The 23,282-nt window shown below is 35.2% G+C and overlaps 2 protein-coding genes across 5 annotated transcripts in view; one reads left to right on the top strand and one right to left on the bottom strand.

Annotated features, from left to right (window-relative positions):
- The window catches only part of LOC106872831 (dnaJ homolog subfamily C member 3), a 31,999-nt gene extending 25,165 nt beyond the window's left edge, over positions 1-6,834 (bottom strand). Inside the window, exon 1 of one of the 2 annotated variants that reach the window (XM_089355473.1) lies at positions 6,748-6,834. Coding sequence is in view for 1 of the 2 variants with exons in the window: in XM_089355472.1 (XP_089211598.1) it covers positions 6,163-6,229 (67 nt within the window). In the remaining variant the exon portion in view is untranslated. Of the gene's footprint in view, positions 1-6,162; positions 6,246-6,747 lie in introns of those variants that run through there. The other variant, XM_089355472.1, reaches the window with a different exon arrangement.
- Positions 6,835-7,376: 542 nt separating this feature from the next.
- Positions 7,377-23,282, top strand: part of LOC106872833 (uncharacterized) — a 62,702-nt gene continuing 46,796 nt past the window's right edge. For 2 of the 3 annotated variants that reach the window (XM_089355471.1, XM_014919959.3), the window contains exons 1-3: positions 7,377-7,500; positions 21,192-21,461; positions 22,789-22,860. In XM_089355471.1, the coding sequence (XP_089211597.1) occupies positions 21,267-21,461; positions 22,789-22,860 (267 nt within the window). In that variant the 5' untranslated portion in view covers positions 7,377-7,500; positions 21,192-21,266. Of the gene's footprint in view, positions 7,501-16,147; positions 16,308-21,191; positions 21,462-22,788; positions 22,861-23,282 lie in introns of all 3 variants that reach the window. The other variant, XM_089355470.1, reaches the window with a different exon arrangement.

The raw sequence follows: 23,282 nt of genomic DNA, 5'->3' as shown, positions 1-23,282 counted from the left end.
TCTACCTACACCTTTTCTACAGATCAAGCAGGACCATCTACCTGAAGGGATTTGTGGTTTGTCTACCTTCCTACTTATTAAGACTTTGGTTTTGCTAGATTGACTCTAAGGACCTTTGATGCTAGACCTTGCTTCCACTACTTAAACTTCTCCTCTAGTTCTGATAGTGACTCAGCTATTAGAGCAAGGTCATCAGCATAGAGAAACTCCCAGGGGCATCCTGTCTTGAATTCCTCTGTTATTGCCTGGTGGACTATGATGAATAAAAGAGGGCTAAGGACTGATCCTCGGTGGACCCCTACCCCTACCTGGAATTCTTCACTGTACTCGTTGCCAACCCCCACCTTAATGACAGCATCCTTGTACATGGCTTGTACAGCTCAAACTAACCATTCATCTATCCCTAGTTTCCACATTGACCACCAGGTAAGGGATCAGGGGACCCTGTCAAAGGCTTTCTCCATGTCAACGAAAGCTAGGTACAGAGGTTTATTTTTGCTACATATTTCTCCGGAAGTTGTTTTACCAGAAATATAGCATCAGTGGTGCTTTTCCCTGGCTATATATATATATATATATATATATTACCGAGATGTACTTGCATAGCAAGTGACCTGATCTGAGATCGTGTGCTGGAACGAAAACAATTGCAGCTTGGAAGATGTTTATAAGCCATTTAAAATAACACACAAAAGCCGTTAGATTCACTTCAACATTTATATTTAATTTGTCAAAATATTTTCGTCGCTATGAGCCTTCTATAGTAGCTTTCTCTCCATAACTCACAAAACCTTTTGGGTTTGTTCATAAAAATATCATATATATATTTGACCGTTGACTGAACACTATTCAATTTTTTTTCTCCGTGTTTTTCTCCTTGTCTCCGTATTCTTTCTGTTGAAGAGCGTAGCTCGAAACGTCAAAGACTTTCCGTATTCCCGAGCGTCATACTAATATATACTTTTGTTATTTACACCACCTGTCCTCGTCTGTTGTTATTTTTTGTATATTCTCCCATATATATATATATATATATATATATACACACACATACATACATACTATATAGTGATACATAGATATACATACTATATAGGTGCAGGAGTGGCTGTGTGATAAGAAGCTTGCTTCCCAACCACATGGTTCCAGGTTCAGTCCCAGTGTGTGGTACTTTGGGCAAGTGTCTTCTAGTATAGCTTCAGGTTGACCAAAGCCTTATAAGTGGATATAGTAGACAAAAACTGAAAGAAGCCCATTGTATATTTTATATGTGTGTGTGTGTGTGTGTGTGTGTGTGTATTTGTGTGTCTGTGTTTATTCCCACCACTATCACTTGACAACCGATGTCGGCGTGTTTACGTCACCGTAACATAGTGGTTCGGCAAAAGAGAATGATAGAATATGCACTGGGCTTACAAAGAATAAGTCCTGGGGTTGATTTGTTTGACTAAAGGTGGTGCTCCAGCATGGTTACAGTTAAATGACTGAAACAAGTAAAAGAAAACATACATCTATCTATATATGTATGCACATACACACACATACACAGAACAGTTTGTATTAGATAAGCTAAGATAAAATAATCGGTAGTAGTTAAGCTAGTTTTTAAACTTTCCATTGTGCAACTTTAAATAGTTGTGCATACATCTTGTTCTCTCTTCATATACAGAAGAATAAAAAGGAATTGTCTTGACATGTTTCATAGTTTGCTGAAAGTTAACCACAAAACAAATCATCCTCATTTCTCTGCCTATGAAGAGAACCTATGGTAACTCATTATTTAAACCTCCCACCAGTGGTGGGCACAGTTCCGCTAATCTGCTAACAGCTAATTAGTGAAGCTAACTTTTCATTTAGTGGATTAGCATTTTCACTAACTTTGAAACCATTAGCTGAATAGTTAGCTTTCGCTAAAATTGGGTCTGCAAACAAAATTCATACGTTTGTTTTTGTCTGTTGTGATTGTGTCTCAAAGAGTCCATCAGGTAAGCTATTGGCTGACTATGTGCATACGTGACAAGATGTGATAGATCGATGCAGCAGCAGCTAGCTGAGCAGTATTGTGTAACTCTGCAGTTTTGAGTTGTGTTCACTTACAATGTTCACTTACAATGTTTACAGACAGTCTTACAGTGTCAGCAACAGCAGTTTATGATACTGGCTTATCGTTATGGAAGGCGAAGACGTTTTTGCTCGACTTAAGGATCAAGAGCCTGTAGAGGAGTCTGCATCAGTTGTGGGTGAGACAGAAGTTGCTCAAGTTGAGAGCTAGAAGTCTCAGAACTTGTGGCCCCATATGGGGGGCAACTTTGTCCTTACATAAAGGGATAAGAGGAACGCCAAAATCCTGTACTTCCGGTGTGTCATATGCCAGCCCAAGGAGACCACCATCAAGAGACAAGTGGCGAGCCTCTACAACTTGTTACATGTCAAGAGGAAACACCCAGTGCATGCCATCTAGTTTGAGGAGAAGATCAAGGGAAACACAGACATTCTTCTGGTAGCAGTGCCAGTAGCCAGTAGTTGCAGCCATGTGCAAAGAAAGCAAGCCAGCCCAGCATTATCAAGGCATTTGCCCAAACTGTTGGCAATGGCATCCGTTAGTCTATGGCGAACAAAAGGATTGTAGACCTGTTTGTCAACAACATGCTACCACAGCATGTAGTGGAGTCCTCCACCTTGGTTGGCCTGATCAAAACGCTGAATCCCAGCAAGACGTCGATGTCCCGCCACACTCTAGGCAGGATAATCTTGGCCAGCCATAAACAGCTGGAGAGTATCTTACAAGGTATTTATAAATTAAAATTATACAAGATTATTAAATAATTATTACAGTGTACTTCATATTTTCTAAATTTAATTTAATTATTTATTAAATAATTATTTTCTCAATTAGTGTAACAAAATGTATAATAGCTAAGTGAAATAAATGTCATAATATATATATATATATATATATATATATTCCACTCATGATTAAGTCTGCACAGCCAAAACAGATATCTTTAATGAAATAACAAATCACCACTGCCTATCACCAATTAGAACTCTGTCTTAATGGCTCAACTAATTTGCACATCAAGTATTTTTCAGTGGCATAAATAACTGATAACTATTTATGCACAACACATCATGTATTAGATAATTATAAGCAGTTAAACAATGGTTTTTAAGCTTCCTACTAAGGAACTTTAATAGCATAGGGTCAAAAAGGCCCTATAGTTTTTCCAAGGTCATAACAACCTCTCTAATTTTGGTTCTATAATAAAATGTGCACAGTACACTCTACGGAGTGATTGGTATCAGGAAGAGCATGCAGCCATAGGAACGATGGTCCCCTAACCTATTTGTGAGAGCAGTAATTCTGGATAAGATCTGACCCAGACTGTGATGATGCATCAAACCCATACCAACAGGGAAAGCAGATGTAAAATGATGATGAGGGAGAGATCTGCAATAATATGCTGTACTGTAAACAGATATTTCCAAACTATGATTGTGTAAGAATGATGATAGTAGGTGTGGAAGTTCCTGTTGAAGTCCAGAAAAACATATAAGTACCTCTAAGAGTTCACTTATCTAGTGATGCTATTAGTTGTATAGTAAACAATAGAAAAGTACAACAACAGCACAACATAATGAGAGTGAGGCCACCTGATTCTTACAATAAATACATCTAAAACAAAGTTTTTCCATTAACCTCAAAAATACTGCCGTTGACCCCCAATTTACTGTTTTACTTATGTGGATTCACCCATCCTCAAATTCTATATGGACCTCCCCCCACCAGGGGTCAAGTCGACCCCGACTGAGAACCATTGTATTAAATAAAGACATTTTTTAAATCTCAAAGGTTTTAATCAGTTCAGTAGACTTTTAGTGCTGTTGAGAACTCATGGGGTATATTCCTTGGGATTCATTCCACAAATTTTCTTAAATAAATACCAAAAATTTTGGGTAATTTTTCAGATTAACACCTGCACGATCTTCAGTAGGGTGTTAGGGTTAGGGTTTGGGAATTCCGTCCCTAACCGTAACCCTAACCCTAAACACTAACCCTGACCTTAAAACGCTAACCCTAACACCCTAGTCAAGATCGTGCGAGTGTTAATCTGAAAAATTACCAAATTTTGTGACAGAGCCAATGTAATAATTTCTTAAAAGAATTAACAGTTCAAGGATAACTGTGAACAGTCAAATTAACAAAAAATATCTCTTTAATAATGAGATATGTAATTAACTCAAAGTGATAGAGATGATGTTTATGATGGTTGAGTCACTGGTATGGATGATGTGGTGAAGCAGGATTAGCTGCATGGCTTCGATGACGCCTGACTGTTGTTGATCATAGTTATTATTGAACAACGCTCCGGTCCAAAGGAATAAGGTCACGACAGCAAACCGTATTATATAAATAACACCACCTTCACCAACACAATTGGTGCAACTATCACTTCCACCACCACCACTATCGAGCGTCTGAAAACCATAACAATCCAATAAATACATGATTCGCTCACAACTAACGAAAACAATTATCACACCCATCACCACCATTACTACCATCAATAATAATGATATCTCGTCGAAGTAGCTGAGTTTTGCTAAAAATAACAGCTAAATTTCCATCAATTCAGCAAATTACAATCTTAAAAAAAAAACAAGATGATCATGGCTGGACAGTTTTCAGAAAAAGTTTTCTGGATCTGGAGTGACCTGAGACTAAACAACAACGACAATAGATAAACCAACAGCAACAACAGCTGTAGTACTTTGAGTACATACACAGACAGATGGAGTGCATGAAACGTATCAGGTTTCAATCTGTGGATCCAAGTTCACATAACACACCCTTCTGCCTTTTCATTCATGAAAGAAATGCGAAACTAGTAGGAATTGTAAGTAACAAATCTATATGTGGTGTGAGTGTGCGTCCGATGTCAACAGGATCTGTCCCACCGCCTACCTCCCCGAGGATACTATTTTAAAGACTTATGCAAAACTTTGCAAAGATAGTTTGAGTTTACGCATACACACATTCGAAATTCTGGATCTAAACCTGGATGGGGTTGGTTATTGGAAAATCAAAATGAGACCTTTTTAATGTAGTTAGAGGTTGAGAGAAAGGGGGGGAGAAAGAGAGAGATCGGAACAAATTAAAAGAGATGTGTGGAGAAATAAGACAGTGAGAGTAAGAAGGTATACATAGTTAAAACAAGAGAGAAATACAAAATGACACACACAAACATATATATCGGAGGGAGAGAAAGAAGCAGACATACTTGTTATATACACAAAGAGAGAGAGAAACCAAAAGACTCGGAAAAGTGCATATTAGTGCATGTGGCAAAACGAAGTTGATATACAGATCCAGACTTCTTAGCAGTAGATAAGCTAAGGGAATTGCTCAGTTTACAATAAGTATTCATATGAGAGAACGTTCAATTTTTTTCTGCTCTCCAAATTACAAATCAAAGAAGCAATTTCAATGAGGGATCGAAACCTAAAAGAATCTAAAGGGAGACGCAATCAAAACCGACACAAACAACAATAAACGTTTGTTTTTAAATAATTTTTTTTTTATAAAAGTGGAGCAGACGATATCAAGAGTTCCACCTTCATCACGTTTGTTCAAGCGGTGATGACAAATAGGGAAACAGAGAGGTGGGCAAGCAAGGTACGAACTCTCGTACCTGGTGGCGGGTTAAAACATTTAATTAGATAATTACTTTTAATAGTCAGGAGACGAATTTTGAAAGAAAACCAATGAAGGACAGAGACGATTATACCGAGCCCCAGAACATAAACAATACTTAATTCATGTGTGACCCAGGTGGGCAATGAAAAATATGCAAAGCAATGAGATGGTACTGAAACCACAACTGGAGGACAAGTCTAGTTATTTTGTTAAAGTATTTAGTTGAGCGTTTTAACGCCTATGTCAGATGCACTTTTTCGTTGTTTATGAAATAATGGTTGTCGGAGTATTAACTGTTGTCTATAATTATTACACTTCATTTTCATCTCCAAATGAAAAGTAAGAGAAGGGCTCTTCGCCCTAACATCACCGAAAAGCGAACATACGAAGTTTCTCCTCTATTCACACCTCTTTAGCATTACATTTCTCTCCATCTCTCAATCACAAAGGAATCATTTACTTACCCGACAGTTTCAGCGTGATCGAAAACAGCAGAGCAACAAGAGGTGGTATATCACTGGAGCCTAACATATTTCTCTATTAAACTAACAAACCCCTCAACGTTGCCAATATATTCGTTCTGTCTATTCGTGTTTTTCTGCCATTGGCCAACATATACTTCCGGGTCATTTGTCACGATGGTTGACGAAAAAATACGAAAGTAACCGATTGCAGAGTAAGACACACAGTTGTTTACGTCCCTTTGCATTCTGAGTTCGTCTTTCTCCTGTGACAACTTTGTTTTCCAGACTTCCCGGAGTTAGTGACATTAGTAATGGGGAATTTAATCACCTATATTCATCCATAAAAAATCGCGACCTTGCACTTACATTTGATTTCATCAATATTACGAATGATAATTTTAAACACTTGTACGATACATTTAGGTATATGTATATATATATATATATATATTATTATTATTATTATAAAAGTAAGCTTAACTTCTATTTAAAAAATGCAGCAAAAATATCACAAAATGGTGCCTTATTATTTAGCACACAACAAAAAATTTAGAAAAATAAAAAAGAAATGAGCGGAAATTTTACCGGTGGGTGTCTTAAATTATAAGGCACCAAAAGAGAATGACTCTCCAGACAATAGAATATGCTTCAAATCACGAACTCACATAAAGAATCTTGTAAACCAAATCCAAAAACGAAATATATATATATATATATATATATATATATATATATATATGTATATATATGTATATGTATATATATGTATATATATATATATGTATATATATATATATATATATATATGTATATATATATATATATATATATATATATATATATATATATATATATATATATATATATATATATTGATATGTTACATATACACAAAAGTTTAAATTAGAAAAATAAGAAGTAGAGAAGTTTTAGAGAAGCTCATTTAGCGACTTAGGTTTATTTTTGTGCGATCTTAACACAAGAAATAACCCTAACCGGGTATCAAATCCGGGTTTTGAACTCGGAATTCCGGAAGTTTATTCTGCTTATGCGTCCGCCGCACTCGCCAATTTTCGTTATTAAAGATATTTCCTTTTTATTTGGAGACATTGATTCTTTTCTACATCGGTGTTAATATGTGTTTCGTAATAAAACTAACTACATTTCATTTTAAATTAACAAAAATATTGTAATTTACAAAACAGGAAGCAGCTATATAATGTCGTACACATTGTTTATCGTTAACGTGGTAACGGCGTCGTTAATGTAACAATGACAGTTTGTTTATTAGCAGTTCCACACAGATATACCATGACGACTCAAAACACACTTAAAAAGGTAACCAAACGATAGATTCCATTCATTTCTTCAATTCACTTTGAATTCTTTCCTCTCTATCCTTTCGCCACCCTCGATATTTTCCTCTCCAAGATATAGTCTGCTGACAATGTCTGTGGAAATGGCGAAGAATTATTTTGGTAAAGTGTTTTGGGGAGGAGAGGGGCAGTAACTTTTTGAAACTGTTGCCAAACAGTTTCAATATTCTTATTCTTGAAGGAGATTCTATTGACTGCATTAACGTACAATATTTAATTCATTAATTCATTTTTTTAGCAAAATTTTTATATTTTACGTTTTGACATTTTTTCGAATATTGTAGCATAAAATATTCGCGCTCAATTTGGAACTAAGTTCCAAAATTCTTTGACGGTGATTTCAATTCGAATTACGACTTTATTCATTCATTTGCTTAATTATTTTGAATTATTATTTTATTTCTTTTTATAATTATTGTTAAATCTTCTTTAGGCGATTCTTCACAATACTTTTGCTGTTTGGTACGCACCACACGGTACAAACTCAAAAACATCCACACCTTCACACCCACATATATAACTGCATGTGCAGAGATAACGTTGTTATTTTTGTCAAATAAAAATTAATTGTAAGTTGTTAGAAGAGCAGTTCTGACTGGAAACTGAAACCTTATTCCTGCACCTTGCCACTGAAAAATTTGCACCACACTGACCCCTTACCATCCCCATTAAACAGGATTTTACAATGCCTTTGATCAGAAGCCAACTCAATCAGGTCTGATATGGGACTAAACAACTAGAACAGATTAGAGATTAAAAACAGCAATATTTTCAGTTCCATTGTCTTCCAGAATATTTCTTTAAAAGAAAGATAAGAAATAATTTGGTTAGTGATATATAATAATATAATGTAAAATTGAATTTTTAAGGATTATGTTTTAGGAAACATAAAATAAAGAAAATTGAATTTATATGGAATAACACTTCCTACTAGGCCTGAAATTTTTTTTGTTGGGGGATAGTCGATTACATCGACCCCAATACTCAACTCGTACTTATTTTATTGACCCCAAAAGGATGAAAGGCAAGTCGACCCTGGCAGAATGTGAACTCAGAGTGTAAAGATGGATGAAATGTCACTAAGCATGCCAACAATTCAACCAGCACGTTGCCTTAATGATAATTATGGTTTCCAAATTTGGCACAAGGCCAGCAATTTCGGGGGAATTGGCTAAGTCAATTACATCAACATCAGTACTCAACTGTACTTTTTTTATCAACCCCCAAAAGGGTGAAAGGGACCTTGGCGCATTTGTACTCCAAATGCAAAGACAGGCAAAAAGCTGCTAAGCAGTTTGCCCAGCATGCTAACGATTCTGCCTGCTCATTGTCTGAATAATAATAATAATAATCCTTTCTATACAAAGCCTGAGATTTTGGGGGAGGGGACTAATTGATTACATCGACCCCAGTGTTTAACTGGTACTTAATCTACCCCAAATGATATATATGTATATATATATATATATATATATATATATAATAATATTAGGGACAAAATCCAAAATTACAGGTAAAAAAAGATTAAAATTAAATTGAGCTTTATAGATAAAATACATAGTTTTAGGGAAAAATAACCAAGTTTCAAGAACTCATCGATGAAAATCCACTATCACATATAGAAAAATTAATAATTAAAAGCACAATAAATGAGTATAATATAAAGTAAAGTAAATATCATAAGATAAATATAATAAAAAGATTACACGTGTTTCATAACTCATTTTCAAATAGAAAAGAAATTTAAATCGATTAAAATCAATTGAAATTATCGAAAATAAATTCTATTAGAAAATATAGCTACTCGTCAGATCGTAAGTAGAACAATAATTAGATATATATATCTCAACCAACAATAAGTACCAAATGAATTAATATGAAATACTTATTATATAAAGATAGAAAAATTATTAAAAATATCATAATATCAAAATAATAACCATTCAATAATCATCCCTTCACCCATTATAATAACATGTATATTATATACAAAAAACATCTTACATAAATTATCATTGTTTTAAATTATCATTGTTTTAAATACAATTTGAACGAAGTTTAGGTTTAAAATAATAATGAAGATAAAATTAGTACATATTTAACCGGTGTAATAGTTAAAGCTATACTATTTAAAGCTAAAGACGTTTATTTAATTATAATTAAAAATCAATTGAATAATAGAAAAATACAAGATTATTTATTTCTACAAACGTAATAATAAAAATATGAATGAAAAATTATGAATGAAAAAATTAGGAAAGAAAAAATTATTAAGAATAAAAGATTAAACTTTATATATATATACAAAGTTTTAATTTTTAAAAAAACCTTTAACGATATTATAAACTATAAAGATTAATTATTAATCAAATATTATTAATCAAAGATAATCGAAAATATATCAACACTATTCAAATCGAAGTTCTAATATTATGTTGAAACGAAACTATAACTTCTAAATAATTTAGTGTTAAATAAGTTATCTATTAAAAATAATCTATAAAGAACCAAATGAATAATATAAAAAACAAGAATACATATTATTTTCAAATATATAGGATATGAGGATTAATCAAATCTGAAATCATCAATTGGTGATCTGGCTCTACCTCACTTGCTATAGGGAGCTTGTCTCCTTTGTCAGTCATTAGATAAGTGCTTCCCTATGGCTAAGAGTTGCTCTAACTCTTATTTCTAGCAATGCTGGTGCTGACTAGCACCCTCTGTCGCTTTAGTGACGTCTATACTTGTGCAGTTTGGTTGTAAATTGCAAATAAGCCACCTTAATAATATATATATATATATGATTCTGGAGTTATCAGTTCAGTGGAACATGACCATGTAGAATGGAAAGGAATTCGTTATGGAGTCAACAAAAGGCTCCAAAATGAATTCCCATCTGTGTTATGGATAATGTATGTAAACCACTTGGTTTTGTATTGAGTCTTACTCTGCAGCACCTTAAGCAAACATCTCCCACTATAGACTCAAGCCAAACAAATGCTTGTCACCGGATTGGATAAATGACAATTGAAAGAAACCCTAAGTGTGTATATTTATTTGCATGTGTATTTGTATGTGTGTGTGTATTTACCCTTATTTTGACATCATGTGATGATTGTGAATGAGCATTGTCATACCAGCTACACTGTTTGCCTCCAGTCTGCCATGAAAATGGGTCTGGCTTTGGGGGAAATATTACCTTACTCAAAAATGGGTGAGTGTTCAGAACAAGAAGAGTATCTGCCCATAGAAAATCTTCTTAAATCTTCTTAAACAAATTCTGTCTGATCCATGCAAGCATGGAAAAGCAAACATTAATCAATGATGATATATTTATCCATCTAACTTCCAATAATCAATTCCCATTCACAAGGCATTAGTTGTCTCAAGGTTGCGGTAGAAGCCACTTGACATCTAGTTCCAGAGTGGATTTTTACACTCCATGGTTATATGTAATGTTAAATAGTATTTATAGAATTTTTCTTTTCCTCATTGAAATATAAGAATTTTTTGTTTAATTATTTGAATTTACAATTACTATTATTTGTCTGAGATTTTAAGATCCCAGTCAGGGTTTGTTTTTTTTTTTTGTTCTTGTTTTTTTTTTCTAATGCAAGTGTGTATAACAACTTACTGGCCACATTAGTTGCTATAGTGATAAAACAACAAACTACATATCTACAACATAGCCAGTTACTGCAGAACCAGGCAATTCTTCAGATCTGAGCAGTTGCTGATTCTTTACAAGATACACGTGTAAAAAAAACGCTAGAGACCTGACCTGAAACAGTATTTACTACGCACACAACATTTCTTATGATTACCAAACTACTCTTCTCTGCTTATGAACCTAACTGAGCTATTACTAGCAGTTGTTGGAGATTCTATGCAGGTACATAAACAGCTACAAATAGCAATTAAAGCTCCTTCAAATCACATCCTAATTTCTCGAATGAAAGATATCTTGAATAATTTAGTCTCTGTTTTATAAAAGGATGGGATAGTCCTGGTTGGAATGATTTTGATCACAAGTCTGTTTGATCACAACTAACGACTAAACAACATTCTTTTGTTTAACTGCATTCAAAAGAGAGTCGCCCTATTGGTTGGTCAGCCCACTGCAACTTCTAGCCAAATGACATTCTGCATCCTCTCTCTCACTAATTCACATAAACATTCTTCATCATGTTATGCCTATTACAACTTCTCTACTAAAGCCCACATTAAACATTTCATACTCTATCTCTTTCCCAGAAACTCCTACATTCTCATATTCTCCCTAGAGACATCAACTAACAGAAATTCAGTCAAGCTGCATCAGTCTCACAAGTTTAAGGAACCTGTGAAGACTATGGGCATTAGTTATTTTCCTCAGTTTGCTATGTATGTGTGTGTACCTCCTCATCTAGACATTGCATGGCAGTTGCAAATGTGAGTCAATATTACACAGGTAGTTTAAGGTGGTGAGCAAACAGAATAATTAAGAATGCTGGGCAAAATGCTTAAATGGTATTTTGTTCATCTTTACATTCTGAGGTCGACTTTGTCTTTCATCCTTTCAGGGTTGATGAATTAAGAACCAGTTGAACACTGGGGTTGATGTAAACGATTTACCCTCCTGCAAAATTCCAGGCCGTGTGCTAAAATTTGAAACCGATATTATACAAGCAGTCAGTGCTAGATTAACCATGAAGCAAAATAAGCTTAGGGCATCAAGGGAAAGGGGCACCACAGAAATGGTAAATGATATGTGGCTCAAAAGAAATCACTTTAAACTTGCTTAACCCTTTTGTTACTGTATTTATTTTGAGATGCTCTGTATTTCTTTCAATTACTTTAAAGGGATTTAATAAAATAACTTACAGAATATCAAGTGGACCTTTGGTAATGACTTTGTTGACATCAGAACTGTTCATAGATGGTTCCAAAGCTCTCATTCATGAGATGATAGCCTTGAAAATAAACCAAGGGGTAGGCCAAAATCAGTTATTTGGCATGATGGATTAAATGCTTTGGTTGAACAAAATCCAAGAACAAATGTTCAAAAACTTTCATCAGAACTCCAAACATCTCACACAACTGTTTTTGGACACCTGTAAAAAAATTGATGAAGTCAAGAAAACAGATAGGTTTGTTCCACATCAACTGAACAAGATTCAAGAAAACAGATGCCCCGAAATGTGCTCCTTATTGCTTTCTAAACTGGAAAAAGACCATTTTTGCATCAAATCATTATTTGTGATGAGAAATGGATACGCTTTGACAGCAGCAGAACAACACAGTGATTAGATGGAGGCAAGTCACCTAAACACTACCCATACCCATCATTGCACCCTAAAAAGTTAGTGGCCACTCTATGGTGGTCTGTGAAGGGAGTTATTCATTATTCATTTTTGAAACAAGGAAAAATGGTAACAGCAACATCGTGCTGCCAGGAAATTGATTGTATGCATGAGAATTTGAAAAAGAAGCAACCCAGACTAGTGAGTAGAGATGGCCTAATTTTGCTCCATGACAATACATATCCTCACATTCCTCAAGCTACAGTTTAAAAGTTGCAAAGCCTGAATTATGAGATTTTGCAATATCCTCCCTATTCTCCTGATACCTCTCCTACTACCAATCACTTATTTAAGCATTTTGAGCTTTTCATAAGCAATGACACATTCTTAAATAGAGAAGAGGTAATTGAAGCATTCAGACAGTTTATCACAGCAAAAGATTAATTTATTTTTAAAGATGGAATATATGACATAAAGAAATGTTGCATAAATGTCATAAATTAACATGGATCATACTTTGATTAAATAAATCAGTTTTCTAACAGTTCTGAAACATTTTATTGTTACTTTTCAAATACTACATTTCATGTGAAACAACCTAATACATCATCATCATCAGCATTGTTTAACATTTGTTTTCCATGTTGGCATGGGCTGGACAGCTTGACAAGAGCTGGTCAGCTGCTTGGGCTTCATGTCTGTTTTGGCATGGTTTCTACAGCTGGATGCCCTTCTGAATGTCAACCACTTTACAGAATATAGTGAGTACTTTTACACAGCACCAGCACAGGTGCTTTTACATGGCACCAGTAAAGGTACGTTTTACATGGCACCAGCACCCACAAGCCTGCAAGATTAGGAACACTCAGCTGAAGAGGGATACATTGCAAGTTAATGACATCCTTGTGCCTGATGAGATCTTGCTTTATCTTAATAACCATTACTAGTTTTCACTTGTATAATTGTTGTATAGTGAAACTGTATACCCCTCCCAGTAAAAAGTGGAAGAATACAACCATTATAAATAGACCAGTAGCCAGTTGTCAAGAGAGGGTCGAGAATTGACAGTTGTAGTCGGTGTCTTGTTGAGCTATCAGCGATAGTAAGACAGAAGAAGTTAATGTATTAACATACCAGTATGAAGAGATACAACAGTATCCAATGACTAGTAATTATTGTGGCTACTAGCGTAAAACAGCAACTACGATACAACAGCAGTCACACATCACACAGTGGGAGGAACCCACTTTACAACAGTGGAGATACGGAAAAAAAAAAATTTATGTGGAGTGAAAAAAAAAACATACTGAGAGTTTGAACTACTAATTTACATGGAAAATTAAATAACTCAACAAAAAAGAAACAAAAATCTTGTGCAAACTTATGAAAATCGTAAAATGTGGAAAACATGTTAGCTGGGGTAGTTGAGTTGCAAAAAGTTCAAAGTGGACTTAACCTTTCATATCCCACCAAACAGATAACAACACCTTACACGGGTGAAGATCTTTAACCTGGGGTGCTGGTGTTTCTTCTTTCCTTACCCCCTGTCTTCAGCACTTGACATTTTTATAGAGAACCCATTTCTCATCACTAGTCACTATTCAGTCCAAAAAAGGTTCATTCGTGAGATATGGCAGCAAAGAAGAGCACACATTCACTCCCCACATGCAGTTAGACTTGGAAAGTTTGTGAGGAACCCACTGCCCCAGTTTACTGACTTTTCCGATGGCATGCAGGTGTTGATGAATGGTTGATGAGTGGTTGAAGCCCAAATCCAAGCTTCTCTGCTAGTTCCTCAACAGTTATGATAGGATTTTGTTCCACCAGGGTTTGCAGGATGTCCTTGTTGAGCTCTACAGATCTTCCAGGATGAGTCCCGTCTTCTAGGCTGTAGTTTCCAGCTCAGAATTTCTGGAACCACCTTTGACACTGGCTTACACTTATTGTCCAATCCCCATATACAGCATTAATATTCCTCACACTTTCCATTGTATTGTTGCCTTTATTGAACTCATAAAGCAAAATATGTTGAATATGCTCCTTTGTCACTTCTATTATAGCTTTGAAAAAATAATTGTTAAAATCGAACTGCACTCTTCAAAACTTGCACTAAGAATAAGGACAAAGTAAAATTACTACCTGCTTTTATAACAGGTTGATGCAAGTGGTTTATTCTGCCCCCTTCCAACTTTTAGTTCATGCAATTAAAAAAACTGCATTATTTATGGGATGACCCAATATAATTTACCATTATGCTCTAGATAAACAAGAAGACTTAACCCAGAGAGTTGGTGTGGACATCCAATCTCAGGCATATCCTTGTAATCAAATGCTAAGACAAGTAACCGTACTTAAGGGAGTGCAGATTTCTAAGACATTTGCATCGATCGGTTTGAATATTCTATAAACATACATATAGGCTGTTGGATAAAAATTTTGAATTTTAAACAACTAGCTACACCACATTCAAACACTTTATACTACAATATAATAATAATAATAATTGTTTCTACTATAGGCACAAGGCCTAGAAATGTAGGAGAGGGGCTAGTTGATTATATGTGCTCAACTTGTACTTATTTAACTGAGCTTGAAAGAATGAAAAGCAAAGTCAACGTCAGCAGAATTTGAACTCAGAACACAAAGGTAGAAGAAATGCTGCTAAGCATTTCACCCAGTGTGCTAACGATTCTGCCAGCTCCCTGCCTTATGTAATAATAATAAGTTTATTGTATACATTGGGCAGGTGCACTACAACTTGTCAGAGAATGTTAAAAGAGGAGACAGTCTGAGCACTCCATCACTTATGATGACAAGTGTTCCAGTTGACCCAACCAACAGAACAGCCTGCTCATGAAAATAACATGCAAGTGGCTGAGTATTTCACAGACATGCATATCCTTAATGCAGTTTTCAGGGAGATTCAGCGTGTCATGCCAAATGTGACAAGGCTGGTTCATTGAACTACAGATAAAACTCATTCTTTTTTTTTTTGCCAGCTGAGTGAACTGGAGCAACATGAAATAGTATCTTGCTCAAGGATTCAATGCACCACCGGGAATCAAACTTGTGACCTTACCGTTGTGAGCCAAATACACCAGCCATTGAGCCATATGCCTTCTGTTGTGAAGGTCAACCACTTGAAATCAACTTTCACCTCTTCTTCCTGTATACATTCCTTGATCTTTTTTTTTTTCAGATTCCTATACCACTAAGATCACTTGGTACTTCTTTACTCAACTCTTATCCTCTATGTACATATACATGTCCATAACAGCTTAGCCTTCTTTGTTGCACACTAAATCTGATTCCTCTTGTATACAGATTTTCTCTCAGCTCATTTGAGCTGTCATTCATGCACACACTAATGGTCAATTAGTATGGCATTTCCACAGAATAAATCAACAGCGCTAATTGGGTTTATACTCTTTGTGTGTGTGTGTTGGAATATACAAACTCAAGGTAAAAACATTCATTACAAAAGGTAGGCCATATATATTTATATTATTAGTCTTCATTTTCTTCAACAAACACGTGGCTGTTCTTATTATTTTTAAACACTTTATAATGCGGGTTACATATATACATTATCATCTTCATTGTCATCTTTGTCATCATCGTATGCATACCTACATCATAATGCATTACTACATACAAGTACACGTCTATATACAGATATAAACACCTCAAACTTATACACATACACTCACACATATATACATGCACATATACACGTACATGCATCATCATCATACACTTATATCTAATCGTATTTATATACTCAAAATACATTCTTTTCATTTACACACTACATATACACACATGTACATATCAGCCTTACTACCCACCCTCTTTATAATCCTCATCTTCTATGGACGTTGGTGTTGATGGTGGGGTTATTCCATGCAAGGCCTGCTGGTTAACAATTGGTGTACATACCTACCTATCTACTAACATACCTGCCTACCTGTATCTTTCCCTTCAACATCACTATACACCCCCATTACCACCTATACACCCTGTTACACAGAATTAAGGCTTTTGTGTTGGCAACTGGAAGGCTGAGAGGTGAGTGAGAGGGAGTAAGGAAAAAGGTACATTGTATACCCTCGCATGATTTGAATACATGTTTCTGAAAATCTGCTTGACTGCCCCCTTCTCTAACTGACCTCTTTCCATCATTGTTGTTGTTGGTGGGGGCCTGTGAAAAGTAGACAAGGATTGACTAGAGGCATGCTTACACCTGTAAGTTTAACTGTTTTTCAGCATTTTTTATTCAGTTTCTTAAAAAGCATTCTAGAAATATGAAGGTTTCTGTTTTAAAACATCAGCTTTTGCAGTTGTTTTTTTTTTAATTTTAATCTTTCTTAAAGAAGATGTGACATGTATGTATATATATATATACACATAGGTTTATCTCAAATCTTTAGCCTGTTGTCATCATCATTATTTATTGTTGCTTTTCATTTCTTAATACCAACTTTTTCTTTTTTTTCCCTTCTCATTGAATATTTATCTTTGACATAAAACAGTGGCAGACTAACTGAAAAGTTAAGGAGAAAGACATTTTTTTCATTATAGTCCAAACAAAAATAAAGTAGGGTTTCTTCTTAGAATTTTCAAAAACTCGGCTGTTGATAGGCTACAAATAAATGTTATAAAGTTGAAGAATACTTTTCAAGTGAAGCTAAATACTTGCCTAGGCTTATTATCATCATCATCGTTATTATCAACAGCATGATCACCATCATTACAATCATCAACATTCCATATCAGCAAGGGAGCCTTTATGTGGCTGCTTGACCTGGAAGAAATAGCAGCCACATCTTCAGATCACATCCTACCTTCTTAGAAAAGAAAATACACCAAATAATATAGTCCTAGGTGCATTACGCTAAGAAAAAGACATGATGCTCATAGCTGAAATGCTTTTCATTTTAGGCCTGCATGATTGGGGTTGATGGCAGTGTGGGGAAGGGTAAACAACACCAACAACCTCTCCATCACTCTCATATTTCATTAAGTTTGTTGATAATCCTGACATATCAACTTTAACCTGTGATATGTCAAATTTTTTTTTTATCAAAGAAGTGTGCATTTATGTGATCACTCAACTTGCTAAAAATAGCAGTCAAATCACCCTCAACTTACGCCCCTCTGTCTTACAGAAATAAAGGAACAGACACATCAGATGATGTGGTCCTAGATGCACTATAGCTGCCAAAAGAAAATAACATATAAAGACAGGATTGTTATGGTTGAAATGCCTTTGGTTGTAAGTCTGCTCAGCCAAAGCTAATCAGGGACTAAAAAATAGCAACAATACTACAGAGATATAATTGTTGTTAATTAATGGCATTTCATCTAAATGTAATTGGCACTGACTTTGCCTTTCATCCTTTCAGGGTCAATTAAATAAGTAGCAGTTGAGTACTGGAGTTGGTGTAATCAACTTGCTCTGCTTCCACAGAATTTCAAGCCTTGAGACTATAGCAAAAAGGCTTATCCACCAAAGCTGATTTTGCCTTTCATCCTTACTGGGTCAGATGTATCAATCAAGTACTGGGATTATAACTGACTAGCCCCCTCCCACCAAATTTCAGGCCTTGTGCCTCGAGTAGAAAGGATTATTATTATTATTATTATTATTATTATTATTATTGTTATCAAGACAGCAAGTTGGCAGAATCATTAGCATGCTGCCAGGCAAAATGCTTTGCAACATTTCATCCATCTTTATGTTCTGAGGTCAAATGCCTCGAGGGTCAACTTTGCCTTTTGTCCTTTTGGGTTGAATACTGGGGGTCAATGTAATCAACTTACTTGCTCCCTTGAAATTGCTGACCTTGCACCAAAATTAATTTGACATCTTGGGAAAGTTACTGCCAGAGCAATCTACCGGGCATAAAATGTGTCATGACACATCAAAACAATGTTGATGAAATGGAACAATAAAAGAATTATGTCCTGCAATCAGGATATAGTGGGGCTCCGAAAAGGGTCTCAGGGAGTAGTGTCCCTGCCTTCCTGAGCTAGTTTTCCACCACATTTCTTAAAAGTTGTGGTAGAAGCCTTGGTCTCAAGACCACTCATATCTAGAAACAGGTTAGGGGTAAGCAAGGGCATGCTCCCTGTAGAAAATCCAGCTCCAAAAAAAGCTTCATGATAGCAAAGGAGAATGGGCACCAGCCAACCAACCCAAAGGTTGGGGTGGGCTGCACCTGCCTGCCTCAGTTGCTATGGCATTGAGGTAGAGCCAGCTGATCTCTTATCAAGATAAACAGCACATGACTTTGCAGCTGGAGCCCAGTTAGAATTTTATGCAGGTTGAGTAGCCCATCCAACTCAAAAGATCCCTGTATAAGGTTGTTTAAGGATGATGAATGAAGCACCCATCTTTCCAGAGGTGAATTATTCAGATCCCAAAGAATTCCTGTCAACACATGGCTCTGATGCTCCCCCACTACTTCTGCTCATGATCAGAGATGTGCATATCATCAGCCACTAAGTGACATGCTCAACTGGTTAAGGTCAAGCATCTGACAAGCAAATCCATGGTATTGAGCTGAACATTTACCGTAGTCCTCCTTTTATACCAAAACAAAATATGTACATGACAACACTTCCAATCAGTTAAGATCAGAAGCCATGAGAGCCAGTGCCTAGTACTGTATCAGGGCAAATTTTTATTATCATTATAATCATTGTAGTTATCATTATCATCAAAATTGTCATTCCTATATCATCATTGTCATCTTAATCATCAGCTTTGTAATCATTATTCTGTTATTATTATCATCATCATCATCAACTGTAACATTATAGTAGTATTATGGTCATCAGTATCATCATCATCCATAGTGTTTATCTTCTTTCTTATTGTTGCTATCATTATCCTTCTTATTTTAATAGTTATCATTATCATTATTCTCATCATCTATATCATTGCCATTAAGAGAAAAGAAAAATTACATCCATCTGAATGTGAAATGTCATTCTCTCTCTCTCTCTTTCCCTCTCTCCCTCCCCCCTCTCTCTCTCTCTCAACTGACAAATTTTCATGGTATGTGAATCTAATGGAATACCACTGTTTTTAGTAATGCCTTGTTCATTATATCGCACCAGTTAATTTGTTTCTTTATTCATGACAAATTACCAGTTTGAATACTTCATCAAAATGTTTAGCATTATCTACTTATTACCATCATATCTAGTGACATCATCTTTTGTTATGTATTTAGTTCTGGTGGCGGACAAACTGGCAGAATTGTTAGCATGCCAGACAAAATGCTTAGCAGCATTTCTTCCGACTCTTTACAATTTGAGCTCAAATCCCACCAAGGTCATCTTTACCTTTCATCCTTTTGTGATCAATAAAATCAAGTACCAGTCAAATACTGAGAGAATTGTAATTGACTAACCCACTTGTCAGTGGATTCTAGTTGATGAAAACTGTAAAACTCCTTTCATGTGTGTGTATGTGTATATATATATATATATATGTATATATATATCTTTTACTTTGTTTCAGTCAGACTGGACTAGCTGGGGCACCACCTTGAAGAATTTTAGCAGAACAAGCTGACGCCCTGTACTTAAGCCTAGTCCATTCTGCCAGTCTCTCTTGCCAAACCTTTAAGTTGTGGGGACATAAGCACACAAACACCAGTTTTCAAGCAGTGTTGGAGGACAAACGCCGACACAAAGATATGCACATAAAGATATATTTATATATCTCTATCTATCTATATACATATGTTTTTGTTGTTGTTGTTATCATTATTATTATTATTTTGTATTATTATTTTATCTGAAGATAATGGAATAGGTATGAGAGAATGTCTATTGAGTATTTAGCTATAATCCATCTGTGATTTGAGTTTAAATATATATACGTTTACTTACACATTTCATTCATCAATCCAGGTTCTCAAATTTAGCACCTGTCTTGTATTGGCATAAATCTTTGTGATGGTTAATCGGGGTCGGGGCGCTAGGAATGTGGTTTGGGTGTCAAGGGGGCGGCAGCCCAAAAATGTTTGGGAACCACTGATGTACATGATGACAATTATCATCTCATTGTCATCATCAAAGGCAAAAACATGAATTATTCTGTTAACTACTTTTAGAACCCAAGTTTAGCTAGAGTTACCTCCCTTAATATCCCCCTTTTCTTTTTCTCCCTTTCTCTTTCTCTTCCCCTCTCCCTGAAAAATCTATCAAATTTACGAGTTAAATTATTGTAATGAAATAGCTCTTCAACTCTTACAAATTCACCACACTGGGAGCCTGGTTTTATACTCCACAATTCTCATGGATGATATTTTGGATACATTTATTTCTAATTTCATTTTTCTTTTCTTTTTAGGTTCAATATATATAAGGTTAAACTGCTGTTTTAGTTAGCCTGTTCAAAACTTGGTGGTTAGCTATAGTCTAGTATATGCACATCACCATTGACAAGATGACTCCAACAGCTGGAAGTTACGCAGTGCTAGCCACTCGGCGCAAAACAGAACATGTGGACTGGCGAAAGATAGCTGCACTAAACATAGAGCAAATGTATCAGACATTTGATTACAACACACTCCAGGAGAATATCTACAGCATAACATTTTGTGATATAGAACAAGAAGTGGTAAGCCTTTCATTTTGCTTATAACCGATTCTAATGCTTTTACTTCATTTTGTTTTTTCGTTCTTTTTCCTGAGACATCTCATCTGATCAGAATGGATGGGTGTTCTCATTAGGGCTAAAAGAATTTTTTTTAATTCTATCTTGGACAATTGTTGATATTTTATTTGTTGTAAAGGCAACAAGCTGGCTGGATCATTAGAATGCTGGGCAAATGCTTAGCACCATTTGTCTGCCTTTACATTTTGAGTTCAAATTCCACCAAGGTTCATTTTATCTTTCATTCTTTTAGAGAAGATATATTAAGTACCAGTTGGACATTGAGGTTGATATAATTGACTTATTCCCATCCCCTGAAGTTGTTAGTCTTGTGCCAAAGCTTGAAACCAATATTCAAATTAAGAGGACAGAAAATGGCAGAATTGTTAGTGCAACAGACAAAATGTTGTGCAGTATTTAGTTACATTTCTTTTTAGTCTGATTTAAAATTCACCTTTTCAACCATACATGGTTGATAAAGTAAATACCAGTCAACTATTGAAGTTGATGTAATCTACTATATTCATTCTTTAAAATTTGTGATTTTGTATTTATGGGCGAAACCAATATTTTACCAGTTAGGGGCAGTAGGGCAATAGAAATGGAACAGCATCAGATTAAACATAGAATACTTCTATTTCCGGCCAATGTTGTTTAACTTAATAGCTCTACTCGGTGACGTGTTTAAAGTATTGTTTTGAGACATCATAACCCCTGTTTACTAGGAAATACACGATCTAATGCCATAGTTTTCTATTGATTTATATTTGATGTATTTTTTAACACAACATTATGATGATCTCTGTTGGAAGCCTTTGCTGAGTCAAGATTAATTATCCTACCTTATTATACTGTGGTATGTCAGATGGTTGTTGTATATATAACATGGAATCTAGTGTTATATTTACTGGGGATTTGTCTCCATACACTAAATGCATTAACTGAAACAAGAGAAGTATTCAAAACATAGTGCTGTCCTTTGGGCAGGTACAACAAGGTCTGAACATATGATCTTATGTCAGTATCTAAACATATTTTTTTGTTTTATTACTCTGAGAAGTCAGTGTTGTGCCCATAGTCTTCCAAAACTTTCCTAGATTGGGTTGGATAAAAATGACTGACTAAGGCCAGTTGGGTTAATGCTCAGTGTAGATTATTACAGATTAGTACTCGGAGAGAAATGTTGGTACTTGTAGGGAGGAGGGATTGCCAGAATGTTTAACTATCCACACACCACATTTCTACCCTGTACCACTATCTAATATAATTATTTCTACCTTCTTTCTTACAGGACAATAAAATAATTGACCCAAATTATATCAAGTTATTTAAGTTATCTCAGTTAATTATTGAATATTTATTGGTAAGTACATTCCATTTTGTCACAGAGCTTCATCATTTAAATCAGCCACACCTGACCCAAATATTCTGTTTGTTTTATATTCAAGCCACCCAAATCCAGCCTCTTACATCTACATTTCAATGCTATTCTACAAATAATCAATCACATTATAGAAATCTTGTAGCTGCCAGATAATGCATGATTAATTCAAAACCCTGATTAAATAAACATTACATTTAATAGAATAATCTAAATGCTAAAGGGTTACTAGGAAGAAGGTTACATGATGTATACTCTGTAATAGAGCATCTGCTATGAGGGATGAGATACATACTATCAATAACCTCTCTATTCTATATACATGTTCTCGCTGTCTAAATGAAGGCCCAGGGAGCAGAGATGTAACACTTAAAAGTCATTCTTAAGTCTTTGACTTAGCTTTT

Source organism: Octopus bimaculoides, chromosome 7, assembly GCF_046866305.1.
Source record: "Octopus bimaculoides isolate indiv1 chromosome 7, ASM4686630v1, whole genome shotgun sequence".
NCBI classification, from domain to species: Eukaryota; Metazoa; Mollusca; class Cephalopoda; order Octopoda; family Octopodidae; genus Octopus; species Octopus bimaculoides.
Note: the sequence above shows the minus strand (reverse complement) of the source record. Positions and strands in the feature narration are given on the sequence as shown.